Genomic DNA, 16452 nt, shown 5'->3' on the forward strand with positions numbered 1-16452 from the left:
TTGATAACTCTTTTATTTCAGTACATAAAATATTTGTTAAAAATGGCATTCTCCTATTAGGTTAATCCAATATACAAGAGTTTATGGCATAATGAGCTAATGTTTAGAAATTATTTTATATAATCTTAATTCGCTACTTTAAAAAGCTGAAGAAAATTATGTGTCACCAGTGCCACCTCCTGGTGTGGTGTGAGACTGAAGTTAAAATGTCTTCCATTAAATACCAAAGTCAAAATGAAAAAGATAAATTCCAGAGCTCTAATAGTAAAATTAGTGAAACCTGTAATAGGAAAAAAGTTCATAAAGGACAAAGAAGTGAGGGCTGACCAGACTGGAAAAATCAATTTCAGAAAAATGCTGTGGAAGAAAAAAAACTGCTTTATGGGAACTAAAGCCCCCCAGAGAGAAGGGCAATGTCCACTGTCCTTTGGAAGTCAGCATGTTAAACACATTAGACAGCTTTGTCACCTTCTCCCCCAAATGACTCAACTTAGTTTACTAAACAAGATGTTCATTTTACAATGTAAACCAATAAATAAAAATGTATTCAACTGACAGAACACTAGAAATCATCCCTCTTCTGAAGCTTAGGAAAACCTTTTACAAACTTTAGCAATATATTTCACTCAAGAACATCTATTTTTAAAATTGCCATCATGTTAGGAGGATGTGGCAGATTTTTCATGGGTATTTACATGCACTTTATCCTTAGGAGGCATCTTTTAATTCAAAACTCTTTTGACGGGCGGCACCTGTGGCTCAAAGGAGTAGGGCACTGGCCCCATATGCCAGAGGTGGTGGGTTCTAACCCAGCCCTGGCCAAAAACTGCAAAAAAAAAAAAAACCTCTTGAAATGGTTTTTAAAGTATTATTATAGATGTACAAACAAAATGTATTTCCAGTAAGTTATAATGTATCAAAACTAGTTATTGTTTAGTGCTCTTCATTCACAGGGTCCTTTTGAGGAGGGGAAAAAAAAAAAACTAAACGACTACTAGCATTAAATGCAACTAACTAGATGTGAGACAAGAAGGACTCCCAACTTTAATGATTTGCGCAAACATGAATATTTTAATCTCACAATTATGTTTCAATGAAAAAGATGTGTTTCAGAAGACAGGAATTCAGAGATAACAAACACTCTGCAGGCCCAAATTTCTTTCACTGGTATATAACTATACACCTGATACATTTCAAAGGGTTCTATGGAGATAGAATGGGGGGAAATGTATTACTGACAATTTGAGGTTAATAGAAGTTAAATAGTCAAATAGTCACACGGTTTACATTATTATTACTCAATGGTATAGAAAGCACAACCCCATATTGTCTGAGCCTGCGTAAGAGCACAAAATTTTCAAACAGTAAAAAAAATTTTTTTCCAAAATCTCAGCTCCTCAGAAAATTCACATTGAAATTTGTTTAAAATAAATCAACTGGACAGTAGTCTTTGATTAATAATTTAGATTTTATAAACTAAAATTTGTAACTAGATTCTCATCTAGAAATTTACATCTACATATTAATCTCAAAATATACAACACACACATCTAATACCACAAAATTATTAGAAAGTTTAAGGCTTTCAAATTTCAAAAAGAGCATTTTCAGCAAGACTATGGAATTATTTTTAAAATAAGGTAAACCATAAATGACTCAAGCGGAAGCCCCACATACATTTATATGGAAAGGTTAAATTGAGGCCCCATCTTAAAAGGCCCTGGGAAAGAAATGTGGTGGGCCTGCTTTGCCATCATTTATATCACATTTTAGTAATACTTTTCATTCCTAAGAGGACGTTGCTATCTCCTAATGAATACAGGTAAATCAGTGTTATTAAATGGTCTACAAACTTAAAGAATTAGAAAATGGGTCTCTCTTCAAATGGAAAATGAAAATAACTTTTTTTTACTTTATTTCCATACCCCCCAACCCATCTAAAAGAGCTTTCAATAAACATTAAAAACAGCTGAAGAGCAAGAGAAGCAGTTTTTGTTTTATTTTGGCTTTGAACCATACCTCTAGCTGCTGTAAGAGAGATTTTCCTTTCTTATTAATTTCATTGATAAGGGTGAAAATGGCCACTTTAATTTCCTGTTCTACTCGTTTGTTAGTCTCATTTACTTCTTTTATCCTGAATAAGAGAAATGCATCATTAGGTTATCAACTTATCCTATATCTCTGAAATCGCCAACTGTTATAGAAATTCATCCAACTGGGTACTTATCTGAGTAATTAAAATTAAAACTTTATCAAAATGTACAACTTACGTTTCAGCAGACCTAACCATTCAACTTGGTCCAAACAAGTTATTTATATAGATAAAAAATAACTTTAATATTTGCTAATTTTAAACCGAGCTCATAAAGGCCAGTTTATTAAGCTGAATGACAATCTCCTTAAGTCATCATGACATGAATGTGATGTATAAACAACTGCGAGCAAAGACGACTGGTTATTGTCAAATCTGGTACTTGGTTCCGTTTAACCTTTATGCTTTCCCAGAGCAATATGCAAAAGAACAAGGCTGAAACCAATTATTATTATCTTTTGAAGGGGCAGGAGTTAAACGTAGAAGCGTTTACTTTCACATATAACTTAACCATTTCAAATACAGGGCAGGGCATTAAACATTTCAAATCCACTTTTAAGGATAGCTATTAGATGTTTTAGAAGTAACTAGATAAGTACTCAAATGCAGTTAGGAAAGTTTTGGTTACCAGTATGAAGTGGCTGATATCTTTGTGTTTATGAAATAGGAAGTAGGGTATCCCATGAGTAAAATAGGTAAAATATCAACAATCAACAATAAGAGACAGAATTCAATTTTTTCTTTTGTTGAGACAGAGTCTCACTATGTCACCCTCGATAGAGTTCCATGGCATCACAGCTCATAGCAACCTCAAACTCTTGAGCTCAAGTAATCCTCTTGCCTCAGCCTCCCAAGTAGCTGAGATTATAAGCACCTGCCACAACGCCCAGCTATTTTTAGACAGGAGGTCTCGCTCTGGCTCAGGTTGGTCTCGAACTCATAAGCTCAAATGATCCACTCACCCTGGCCTCTCAGAGTGCTAGGATTACAGGCATGAGCCAACTCGCCCAGCCCAAACTTCAATTTTTATAAATTCTACTTTTGTACAAACTATAACCCACACTTTTAGCCCCAAAAGTGCCTTTCAGTTTAAATTTGCCAGTTCAAACTTAGTAACTTTAATACACTAAAAGAAATAATGCAATTTTTCCTCTTCTGTCACATATCACTAGTTGTTTGGGCACTTACTTGAAAATTTTATTGAATTCTGTATTTGCTAAAGTGAGTGAAAAACTTTAAAAATAAATAAATAAATAAAGATACTAATTATTAGCCATAAGAAATATAGGTCTCATGGGCGCAGGTGCCTGTGGCTCAGTCAGTAGGGCGCCAGCTCTATATACCGAGGGTGGTGGGTTCAAATCCGGCTCAGGCTCAACTGCAACAAAAAAATAGCCGGGCACTGTGGTGGGCGCGTGTAGTCCCAGCGCCTGGTAGGCTGAGGCAAGAGAATTGCCCAAGCCCAAGAGCTAGAGGTTGCTGTGAGCTGTGACATCATAGCACCCTACCGAGGGCGACAAACTGAGACTATGTCTCTAAAAAAAAAAAAAGAAAAAAGAAATACAGGTCTCAAATGTAAAATGACCCAGCCAAAGACAGAAATCAGTAAGCATGCTGAAAGCACAGAACACTGCTTAATTAGTCTCAGTCAGATTCATACTGAACGTAAGCAGGTCTACTCTATGTTCCATTTTGCAGGAAGAAAAACATGTACACTAAAAAATATAGATTTCTTTGGTCCTAGAAAGGGCAAAAAAAATAAGTAAATAAAAAGAGAAAAAATAATGGACACAGATCACTGAAGAAGTATCTAAAAGGGACATAATCTGCAGCACCTGTAGCCCACCCAGTGGTTAGGGCGCCAGCCACATACACCCAAGCTGGCGGGTTCAAACCTGGCCCAGCTAAACAACGACAAATGCAAAGGAAAAAAAAAAAGCCGGGCATTGTGGCGGACACCTATAGACTCAGCTACATGGGAGGCTGAGGCAAGGAAATCACTTAAGCCCAGGAGTTTGAGTTTGCTCTGAGCCATGACGCCACGACACTCTACCGAGGGTAACATAGTAAAACTCTGTCTATAAATAAATAAATAAATAAACAAACAAATAAATAAAAGGGATGTTACCATGGTAGATTTTAATACTATTTTTTAAAGCTTCCTTAAGGTAAAATAACACATCTCCCCAACCCTTTGCAATCTGGTAAGTGGTAAACCTCTTGCTCTAACTCTATATAAGGATTTCAGATGATACGTACAAAGTGTACAAAAATACAATGTATACACAAAACATATGTTTAAAAATATGGTACTGTGGGACTATTGTATGAATCAACTCTTACATTTCCTTTGAAAGGGACATTCATCCATAATTTGTGTAGTGAAAAAACAGTTACCCTCTCCAACATCAACCACAACATACTAGCAGTTTTTTTGGGTCAAAAAACCAAAACCATCACCTGAGCAGCTTTTTACTTTCTTTTGATGTCACGTTAAGATGAAAAGTTCTACCATATGTAAAGCATTATTTTCTTTCATTCTTCATCATTCAACTGTTTAATATTTTTTGAGCATCTACTATGTGCCATTTTAATGATAGTGAATTAATGAATTTTAATATTTGATAGAAGTCCCAATATTTGTGAGTCTATAAGAATTGGCTTGGCACCCGTAGCACTGTGATTATGGTGCTGGTCACATGCACCAAGATTGGTGGGTTCAAACCCGGCCTGGGCCAGTTAAATATCAATGACAACTGCAACAAAAAAAATAGCCAGGCGCTGTGGTGGGCGCCTGTAGTCCCCAATACTTGGGAGGCTGAGGCAAGAGAATCGCTTAAGCCCAAGAGTTTGAGGTTGCTGTGAGCTGTGATGCCATAGCACTCTACTGAGGGCAATATAGTGACACACTCTCTCAAAAAAAAAGGAATAAATAAATATATATTAATCCTACACACACTTCCAGGAATTTAATGGTTTCAATGATGCCAGCTCAAAGTGTTTGTCTTTCTGGTTTAAGAGTCCTAATCTTTTTAATCTGCTCTCTTATGAAATCCTCTCTCAGTTCCCTTATCAAAAATTTATTTAGGAATGTGTCATCATGAAATAATTTTTAAATTATAATGATAAATATAACAGTAGCTAAAACCTGAGGGCTTACTATGTGCAAGAAACTATACTATGTATTCAACTTACAATACCACTCCCAAGATAAGCACTGTTTTTAGTGCTTGTTTTACAGATAGGGAAATGAATTTGTCCACTGATACTCTTTCTTCTATATTGTACCTTCCACAAAATCTCTAAGTATTTTAAATTCAACTCTCTCTATATTAATTCCTTTTTCCAAGTTTAAGGCTCATATACAGGAGTCTTATTAATTATAAAATAGTCAAAGATGTATCCTAAAAGAGTATATGAAATTTTATAATCAATTATATTTTGCTTAATAAGTATTATAATCTTTATATTATAATCCCAAATTCATTACCATTTCCCCTCTCAAAATGTTTTCTGCATACGCTTCATGCAACATTAGAAAAACAAATTTAGGGTGGCACCTCTGGCTCAAGGAGTAGGGTGCCAGTCCCATATGCTGGAGGTGGCAGGTTCAAACCTAACCCCGGCCAAAAACCAAAAAAAAAGAAAAACAAATTTAAACTGGACTCACTTCTTTCTAAAAATCCTTACAGTAAAATTATGTTATAGCAAAACTCACCTATTCTGCACCTGAGTAGCTGCAAAATGGACATAATTCTTCTTCTCAAGCAGCTTAGCCAGGAGATTCTCAATTGCACCCTTCTGATTTTGAAAAGCTTCTTCCAAAAATTGATACCTTAAACCAAAACAAAAGCTACACTTAAAACAGGAAATTCACGATTAAGATTTTGGAAATGAAAAACAACTATGTGAGTCAATCTTGAAACCCTATCAAAGTGATCAACTAACTTCCTATGCTGGCCGCTTTGTTCCTTATCGCAACACCAACTTTCACAGCTGGCAATCCCCTCCTTTCTGACTCTAAGCCATTATAAAAGAAAAAACTACTCAAGAAATGTTTATGTACTCTTTAATATTACAGTTTTGATTCAGGATTACATCTTTTTAGAAATCCAAATACTGAAGTAAGTTGTATACACTGTAAATCACAAAATACAACCAAATTACAGAAAATATTATCAAAATTATCCATAGTTCCAACGTGAAAAAAAAATCACTATGACTATAACATATATTCAGTATCTATTTTAATTTTATACTTTCAAATGCAAGTATAATTATGATAAATACTTAATTTTATATCTGACTTTTATCTTATCTTTATAATCACAATTGAAATAACTTTTCAGTTCATGCATCACATATTGTCAAATTTTCCAAAAGGGTTATACTGTAAACCATTTTAAAACATACCAGTACCAGTTTTATTTTAACATTGTCAACATGAATGGTACATATTAAATTTTTCTAGTGAAAATTCGAACTTAAAGTCTACACTTCTTTGGTTATTTGGAACCTAGAGTAATAGTTTTCCTTGCTAGTTTAATTTCCTTTTTGGAAATTGTTACATCAAGGTTTTTTTTTTTTTTAAGTTTCTTCTACATCCTTTTTACATGGGTAAAAGGATCCATCATGGTTCATATTCTAATAGACATAAATATAAAATGACACCATACTCTGACAAGAGTTATAACAGAGGTATGTATAATCTGCAGCAAAAACCAAGCACCTAGGGCAGCGCCTAGGTGAGTAGAGTGCTGGCCCCATATACGGAGGGTGGCAGGTTCAAACCTAGCCCCAGGCAAACTGCAACAAAAAATTATCGGGCATTATGGCGGGTGCCTGTGGTCCTAACTACTCACGAGGCTGAGGCAAGAGGATCACCTAAGCCCAAGAGCTGGAGGTTGCTGTGAGCTATGATGCCACAGCACTCTACCAAGGGCGACAAAGTGAGATTCCATCTCAAAAACAAAACAAAACAACCCACTGCCTAAATCAGCCTGAAGGAAATCTCAGAGAAGTGAAAACGGTATCCAATGCTAAGTCCAAAGGCATGCTTGTGGCAATATAAATACTTCAAAATGGCCAAAGAAAAATAAGCAAAGATCAGAATGTGAGATATCTGGTAAAATCCAGAGACAGACTGTGAAGGGCCAAGTATACCACGTTACTTTTGTAGTTTATTCTCTAAGTCTCTCAATAATGGAAAATCCTTGAAGAATCATAATGAGAATGTTATAATCACAGGCACATTCTAGAAACATTATCAGACAAATATAAAAGACCTAAAAGAGAGCAGAAGGGAAAGACCAGGTAGAACGTTAAGGTCAGGGTACAGTACTGATTGGTACAGCCGAACAAGATGAACAACCGACTCTGTTAGATCAACAGATTCAAGACATTTTATGTCAGTCATATAAGGGCCCATGGTACAACCTGAAAATCTGATGCCTAGCTAAGTCACAGTCAAGAAAAGGTCACTAGAAATGAAGAGTTCAAGGTAATGACAAACTCATAATTATCTATGTAGGCACTGAAATTACAAAAGTAAAGGCAAGCACTGAGATGAGGAGAAAGACTATGAGCATCTAGATGTCTGCTTTGTCTTCTGTAAAAGTCTCAGCTACCATAGACAAGAGGAAAGGCTATGAAATTGTTAACACACAAGAAAGTTTGTTAAGAGAAAAGGAAGTTTGCTGGCTCCGCACCTGTAGCTCTCTGTGGCTAGGGTGCCAGCCACATACACTGAGGCTGGTGGGTTCGAACCCAGCCGGGTCTGCTAAACAACAAGGACAACTCCAACAAAAAAAAAAATAGCCAGGCATTGTGGCAGGCGCCTATAGTCCCAGCTACTTGGGAGGCTGAGGCAAGAGACTCGCTTAAGCCCAAGAGTTTAAGGTTGCTGTGAGCTATGACGCCATAGCACTCTACCAAGGACAACACAGTGAGACTCCGTCTCAAAAAAAAAAAAAAAAAAAAAGAAAAGAAAAAAGAGAAGGAGGTTTGCTTAGTACTAAAATTCAAGAAATAAAGGAAGAATACAGGACAGTAGAAGAGAAAGTATAGAGCAGTGGTTCTCAACCTTCCTAATGCCGCGATGTACTTTCACTGTTACAAAGGGGTCGCAACCCACAGGCTGAGAACCGCTCTTGAAGAACAAGCAATATGGGGGATCTGTTATTAAAAACAGCTGGCAAATAAGGTTTCTATTTTGTGCATTGATTTAAAGAAATCTTTTTACTGTGGTACAATACACATATAATAGTAACATTTACATTTTTAAAGATAATATTTTTCAAGCAAAAAAGTCTGCAAAGTTGAGTACATTATAACTTGTATAAAATAATAATAGCACATCGAGTGGTGCCTGTGGCTCAGTGGGCAGGGCACTGGCCTCATGTACTGAGGGTGGTGGGTTCAAACCTAGCCCCGGACAAATTGCAACAAAAAAATAGCTGGGCATTCTGGTAGGCGCCTATAGTCCCAGCTCCTCGGGAGGCTGAGGCAAGAGAATCGCCTAAGCCCAGGAGTTGGAGGTTGCTGTGAGTCGTATGATGCCACAGCACTCTACCGAGGGTGATAAAGTGAGACTCTGTCTCTACCAAAAAAAAAAAGAAAGAAAGAAAAAAAAGAAAAATTAAAAAGTATATATTAATAGCACAAAAAAAGCCAGGTGGATTATTTTAATTTAAAAGACTTTTAAAGCGAGAACCTTCATTAAGGAGCAACATTTGATTTCATCTATGCACCATTATTACCCTATGTCCAATAAAAAATTTCACTAGGCTAATCTGTACAAGAAATATTTAATCTAATGAGATTTATTTACACTATGACGAAGAAAGATCTTTTTGAGGCAGTTTGATTATATCAGCAAAAAGAAAAGCATACTGGGCGGCACCTGTGGCTCAGTCGGTAAGGCGCCGGCCCCATATACTGAGGGTGGTGGGTTCAAACCCGGCCCCGGCTGAACTGCAACCAAAAAATAGCCGGGCGTTGTGGTGGGCGCCTGTAGTCCCAGCTACTCGGGAGGCTGAGGCAAGAGAATCGCTTAAGCCCAGGAGTTGGAGGTTGCTGTGGGCTGTGTGAGGCCACGGCACTCTACCGAGGGCCATAAAGTGAGACTCTGTCTCTACAAAAAAAAAAAAAAGAAAGAAAAAGAAAAGCATACAGTAGAAAGGTCAACTAGTACCAAAACTCACAAAATTCTAATTCATAAAATCTTGTATAAATTTCTCTTCTCAAATGAATGTTTCTAAATCTGATTTCAAAAATATCTTGCACTCACATTAAGCAAGGAAGAGCAAACACACTATTTTTCTTCCTTCCCCCCCTCCCCCTTTCTGAGACAGTCTCACTCTGTGTCCTGGTGTCATAGCTCACAGTAACCTCAAACTCTTAGGCTCAAGCCATCTCCCTGCCTCTCCCTCTGCAGTAGCTGAGACTACAGTCGTCCAACACAATGCCTGGCTACTTTCTCTACTTTGGGGTGAAGGGGAATGGACAGAGGATTGATTGAAAAGTGCTAATCAAGGGCGGCGCCTGTGGCTCAAGGAGTAGGGTGCCGGTCCCATATGCCAGAGGTGGCAGGTTCAAACCTAGCCCCGGCCAAAAACCAAAAAAAAGAAAAGTGGTAATCAAATTTGTTTCTGTTCACCTTCAACTGTATGATTAGAAGAAAAACTACCAAGAGCTTGAAAAAAAACAAAAAGACACAATATGAGGTAGTTTGGTAACAAAATTCTCTTAGCTAACAAAGTTAAGCTAGATATTCCTCGTAACTATTAAAAATTGTAGTTGAAATACTTCCTATGAATAACCAGCGATTGATTTAGTTTTGATATTTAAAGGTAATTTCTTAGATCTTAATCCTGCATTATAAAGTAGTCTTTTTTTGGAAGGAGTCTCAGCCTAGCTCACAGCAACTTTGAACTCCTGGGTTCATGCAATCCTCCTGCCCAAGGCTCCCAAGTAGCTGGGACCACAGGCACCAGCCACAAAGCCAGGATAAAATTTTTTTTTCCTCTTTTTAGTAGAGACAGGGTCTTGCTCTTACTCAGGATGGTCCTGAACTCCTCATCTTAAGCAAACCTGCCACCTGGGCCTCCTAGAGGGCTAGGATACAGGTACAAGCCACCAGGCCCAGCCTAAAGTAATAGTTGTTAACATGGGCTTTTTAGTAACATTGAGCTATTTCAGAATTTTAAAATGTCTAAGTAAAAATTATGTGTCCAGGATTTAGTTCAGACACTTTAAGTCTGTGGTCCCCAACCCCTACCCCATGGCCTGGTAGGACACTGGCTGCACAGCAGGAGGTAAGCAGCAAGCAAGCAAAGCTTCATCTATATTCACAGCCACTTACCACTACATGGCATCACCACTGAGCTCCACTTCCTGTCAAATCAGCAGCAGCATTCAATTCTCACAAAAGCACAAACCTTACTATAAACTGTGCACGTGACAGATCTAGGTTGTGTGCTGCTGCTGAGAATCTAATGGTGATCTGAGGTAGAGCTGAAGTGCTAATGCTAGCACCGGAATCATCTAGTTGCAGGAAAACAAGCTAAGGGCTCCGACTGATTCTGCCTTATGGTGAGCTGTGTACTTATTTCATTATATGTTATAAACTAAGAATAAAAGAAATAGGCTCGGCGCCCATAGCACCCCTGCATGAGGAGAGAAGATCACTTGATCCTGGGAGTTCAAGACCAGCCTGTCAACAACAGGGTGAACCTGCCAGTCAGTCAGTCAATCATTGTTTTTCTAAAGGCTGAGAATTAGCTAATAATTTCAAACTTTGGGTGGCGCTTGTGGCTCAGTGAGTAGGGCGCCGGCTCCATATGCCGAGGGTGGCGGGTTCAAACCCAGCCCGGCCAAACTGCAACAAAAATAAATAAATAAAATAATTTCAAACTTTTTTTTTTTTGAGACAGAGTCTCACTTGGTTACTCTCAGTAGAGTACTGTCACATCACAGGTCACAGCAACCTCAAACTCCTGGGTTGAAATGATTCTCTTGCCTTAGCCTCACGAGTAGCTGGGACAACACCTGGCTATTTTTAGAGACGGGGTCTTGCTCTGGCTCAGGCTGGTATCGAACCTATGAGCTCAGGCAATCCATCCACCTCAGCCTTCCAGAATGCGAGGATTACAGGTGTAGCCCACCCCACCCGGCCGGCAAAGGTTCTTGTAAAGTAGCTGTTCACAACCTTCACTGAATAATATAAACTACCTGGGATGATTTGCCAGTATTCTTAAAATACTGTGAAAAAGAAAAAATGTGATACCTAGGCCATGATATAAGATTCTTATTTAACTAACCTGGAATAGGAATGAGGTATTAATATATTTTATAAAAATCTCCCAAGATAGTTCTAATATACATCTAGAACGGTAAATATCTGGCTTTTAAAGTTTATACATACCAGGCCAGGCATGGTGGCTCATGCCTGTAATCCTAGTACTTTGGGATGCTGAGGTTAGGTGAATAACCTGAGTCTGGTTGCTCAATACAAGTTCGATATCCCAGGAACCTGAGCAAGACCAAGACCCCATCTCTAAAAACTAGCTGGTATCAAGAGGGTGCCTATAGTCCCAGCTACTTGAGAGGCTGAGGCAAGAGGACTGCTTGAGTCCAAGTGTTTGAGGTGAGCTATGACACCATGGCATTCTACCAAGGACAACAAAGGCAGATTCTATCTCCAAAAAAAAAAAAAAAAAAAAAATCTTTTTTTGTCCATATAAAAATCTTAATTTAAAAGCCTAATTCTGCTAGGTGTAGTGGCTCACACCTGTAATCACAGCACTTTGGGAAGCTAAGGAAGGTAGATTGCTTGAGCTCAGTGAGTTCAAGATCAGCCTGAACAAGAGTGAGACCCTATCTCTACTAAAAATAGAAAACTTAGCCAGGCATCGTGGCAGATACCTGTAGTCCCAGATACTTGGGAGGCTAAGGCAGGAGAATTGCTTGAACCCAGGAATTTGAGGTTGCTGTGAGCTAGGTTAATGCTAAGGCACTATACCCAGGATGGCAGAATGAGACTGTCTCAAAAAATGCAAAATAAAAAACAAAAGCGCAATTCTAAGAAAATCTATTTCTTTAAGAAATATTTCAGAGAAATTTCACTTCTATCATTCTTTTCACATGTCCACCATTATAAACTTACTCTTCAAGAAAAAAATATGTGATATTAGGTTTTAACCAGCCACTCTCTCTTAAATTATACTGATCCTCAAAAATAATTTACAAATATCCTTATCTAATGATACACAAAATTACAATAGGATACAAAAAAATTAAGGTGAACAAAGGTGACTTTCACTTTCAGCTAGGACAGAGAAACCAGTACCAGACTAGCCTGGCCACTGAAACCCGTATAGGATGGAAATTATAAGGACCACAGGCAGACAAAACTTGTATTCCTTTAAAGAGCACTACAATCATCCTGCCTCTCTCTTTGTAGGCAATTCCATGAAAACTGGCAGAGCACAGGAGACCAAGCAGAGCATAGACAGAAATCAGGGCTTAAGACTTCCAAGTGGCTGAAACCCAATGGATGAGTTTAGGAAATAGGAACTAGATGGAGAAAGGGAAGATACAAAATAAACACAAATTCCAACAAGTCCTTGGCCAAGCTCTCTCTGCACTACATGAGGTCTGACAATTCAGTTCATGAACTCATCCTAGAAAAAGTTCTACAAACTTTACTGCTAAGTATCACTACAGTCACTTTCAAAGTACTTCCTTGGCCATCTGGTGACTGTAGTGATACTCAGCAACAAGGAATGTAGCACTTTTTCTAGAATGAGTTCGTGAACTTAACTGTTGGACCTCATATATGACAGAGTGAGATTATGCTAGGTTTACCAAATAGCAGTTGCTGTGAATTTGATACCAGAAGAGAAAAGAGAAGGCCAAGGAGTTCTAGAAAATAGAATTCATGCTGAATGCTATCTTTAGAGCAGAAGAGACTTTGCTAACCTCCCTGAACATCTACTGAGAAACGGAAAAGTCATACTTCAAAGGAAAGAACTGCTTTTACTTCTTCCTGAGGTCTGGCCTCCTTCCCCTAAGTGGTAGAGCCACAGGGGCTGGATCTCAATGAAGTGAGACGAACCCTAGGAATGGGTATCTGCCTTTGCAATATGTGGCAGGAGCAGCTGAGGGAAACGTGGGAGTTTGGGGTGTTAGCAAAAGCTATTTTTATTGCATGGTTAAGTACTGGACCTAGTGCTTATTTCACTTGTGACATGTGAGCAATCACAGCAACCCTGTTGGCAGGGAGTTAGGATCCCCATTTTATAGGTAGAGAAACTAAGACTTAGTTCACACAGTCAAGGTGACACAGCTAATAAATGGCAGAAACTGGATCTGTATTCAGAGTTTTGACTTTGGAGCCAATGTTCTTGAATCACTAGGCTTTGTTGTTAGATGAGGAAAAGAAGGTGTCAGGAAATAGATCTTTAGATTGAGGGAAGGGAATCCTAGGGTTGAAGAAAGGGGATGAACAACTGAGGTGAGGGTAAAGAAAACAGTTATTCAGCAGTTATGGAGTACCCACTCTGTGTCATGTATTGTTCTAGGCACACAAAGAGGAACAGGCTGATGAAGGCCCAGTAGGGTCCCTTTCAAGGCCCAGGGAAGGCCCTAACATTTAAAAAAGGGGGTGGGGGAAGAGGAAAGAACTATACCATGAAATTCTACCCTAGGCCTACTCTGTCCTAGCAATGTCTAAAACCAAGTCTTAACAAGCTCTTCCAAGAAACAAGTTTAGAAGCTGAGTCCCATCAAGTTAAATCTGGGAAATAACTTGGGCTTTCCTCCACAGATCTTCCTTAACAAAAATAAAACCACACTGGGAGGCCAAGACTGGTGGATCGCCTGAGCTCACGAGTTCAAGACCACCGTGAGCCAGAGTGAGACCTCATCTCTAAAAATAGCTGGGTGTTGTGGCAGGCACCTGTGGTCCCAGTTACTCGGGAGGCTGAGGCAAGAGAATCACTTAAGCCCAAAAGTTTGAGGTTGCTGTGAGCTATGACACTACAGCACTCTACCAAGGGTGATAAAGTGAGACTCTGTCTCAAAAAACAATAATAATAATAATAAGTAAATAAAAAAATAAACCAAGCTTACACAAGAGCATGTGATACGTTATATTTGAACATTCAAGTGAGAAATATCAACAACCTCCATAGGACAGACAAATCTGAAAGCTGAGTGAGCTATAAACTAGAAATACAAATTTGGACAACTAAAGCTAAACTGCTATTTATCTTCTCTGAACCTTTTTCACTGGCAGCCATGCCCCAGCTCACTTTGTGGCAACTGCAGTTTTTCAGCTGCAAAAAATTCTGCTGCCATCCTTGAATCTGCTCTTTTCTCACACCCAAATCCAAATTTATCAAAATAATTTTGGCTCTACCTTCAAAATATACTGCCAAATCCCATCACTTACTACCTCCTTAGCTTGTAGCCTGGTCTCAGTCACCATCATTTCTTGCCTGGATTACTGCAGTCATTTCCTGAATTGTGTCCATGCTTCTGCTACTACCTCCCTTTTAAGGTATCCAACCTTTCGGTTTCTCTGTGCCACACTGGAAGAATAAGAACTGTCTTGGGCCACACATTAAAAAGTACAAACACTAAATACCATGTGTTTAAGCCTAGTTTAGATAATGATGTAAAACAGGGATGTGTAATCTATGGCCTTAAGTGTGGCCTTGTAAATGTACCTAAATTTTATAGAACCCTATATTTATTTTTTATTTTTTGAGACAGTCTCATTTTCTTGCCCCCAGTAGAGTGCGGGGGCATTATAGCTCACAGCAACCTTAAACTCTTGGGCTCAACCAATCCTCTTGCCTTAGCCTCCTCAGTAGCTGGGACTGTAAGGGAACCAACACAACGCCCAACTACGAATTAGAAACGGGTTCTTGCTCAGCCTGGTCTGAAACCCATGAGCTCAATCAAACCATACAACTTGCCCTCTCAGAGTGCTAGGATTACAGGCATGAGCCACTTGAGTCCAGCCCCCTTTTATTTTTATTAATACTTATTTATTCAGCTTCTATATAAATAATCCTCCCAGATTAACCGGCACAATTAGAATATGACTAAGCAATAAGGGCTAAATTGATGGCTGTTACACCAATGATTTACTTCTAACTTTTCCCCTGCTTGCCTAGCACTACTACCGCATGAGGCTGATCAGCTAGAGTTTATGGAGGTCAAATACACCAGTCTGCTAATTAGCTTTTGAAGCCAGTACACTGTGTTTCTGTTAGAAGTGGAATTTGTGAATAGTTGCATACTTCGATGATATCGTTCTTCTTTTTTTTCTTTTTGAGACACAATCTCACTTTGTTGTCCATGGTAGAGTGCTGTAATGTCATAGCTCACAACAATCTCAGACTCTTGGGCTCAAGCAATCCTCTTGCCTCAGCCTCCTAAGTAGCTGGAACTAACGGCGCCCACCACAATGCCCAGCTATTTTTTAGAGATGGGGTCTCCCTCTTGCTCAGGCTGGTCTCCAACTCCTGAGCTCAGGCAATCTGCCCATCTCAGCCTCCCAGAGTGCTAGGATTACAGGCATGTAATCCTGAGCCACCATGCCCAGCTTGATGATGTTTTTTAATTGTTTAACAGCCCATCATGTCAAAAAGACCAACAGAATGCTAAAGGAAGAAAACAGATTCTTCAGTGGGAGGATCGAGAACTACAATACTATCTTGTTTTTGCTAAAGATAAGATGATTTGCATGCTTTGTGATGCTACAATAAAAACACCAAAGAAATTCAATGCCTATCATCACTGTAACACTCATAAGGACCACAAATAACTTAGAGAGAAAGGCATAAAGCTTGTATTGCACAAATTAAAAAATGAAATCAAGCAGCTACAAACCCTGGAAATAATGTCACTGAAGTAACTTATAAAGTACTTTACAAATTCAGAAAGAAAAGGAAGCCTTCAGGCTTGGAGCCCGTAGCACAGTGGTTATGGCACCAGCCACATAAACCGAAGTTGGCGGGTTCAAACCCGGCCTGAGCCAGCTAAACAACAACAACAAAAAAATAGCCAGATGTTGTGGCGGGCACCTGTAATGCCAGCTACTTGGGAGGCTGAGGCAAGAGAATCGTTTGAGCCCAAGAGTTTGAGGTTGCTGTGAGCTGTGATGCTATGGCACTCTACTGAGGGTGACACCATGAGACAAGGGGAGGGGAGGGGAGGAGAGGGAGAAAAAGAATAGGATGCCATCAGAAAGAAATTGTGCCAGAATGCATTGTCAAAGCTGTAGGATGCTGATAAGGGTTTCAAAATACAAACAATTGCCTCTTTCAAGAACCGTAACTGATCAGCAG

At 38.9% G+C, this 16452-nt stretch overlaps 2 protein-coding genes across 2 annotated transcripts in view; both read right to left on the minus strand.

Annotated features, from left to right (window-relative positions):
* The window catches only part of TRIM33 (tripartite motif containing 33), a 132699-nt gene that overhangs the window by 37720 nt on the left and 78527 nt on the right, over window positions 1–16452 (minus strand). Inside the window, 2 exon segments of the mRNA XM_053590508.1 lie at window positions 2020–2134; window positions 5811–5927. Coding sequence (XP_053446483.1) covers window positions 2020–2134; window positions 5811–5927 — 232 coding nt within the window.
* The window catches only part of BCAS2 (BCAS2 pre-mRNA processing factor), a 156199-nt gene continuing 154620 nt past the window's right edge, over window positions 14874–16452 (minus strand). Inside the window, exon 8 of the transcript XR_008380050.1 lies at window positions 14874–14921. The gene's annotated coding sequence lies outside the window, so the exon portion shown is untranslated. The remainder of the gene's footprint in view (window positions 14922–16452) is intronic.

This window comes from Nycticebus coucang, chromosome 5 (assembly GCF_027406575.1).
Source record: "Nycticebus coucang isolate mNycCou1 chromosome 5, mNycCou1.pri, whole genome shotgun sequence".
Lineage (NCBI taxonomy): Eukaryota > Metazoa > Chordata > Mammalia > Primates > Lorisidae > Nycticebus > Nycticebus coucang.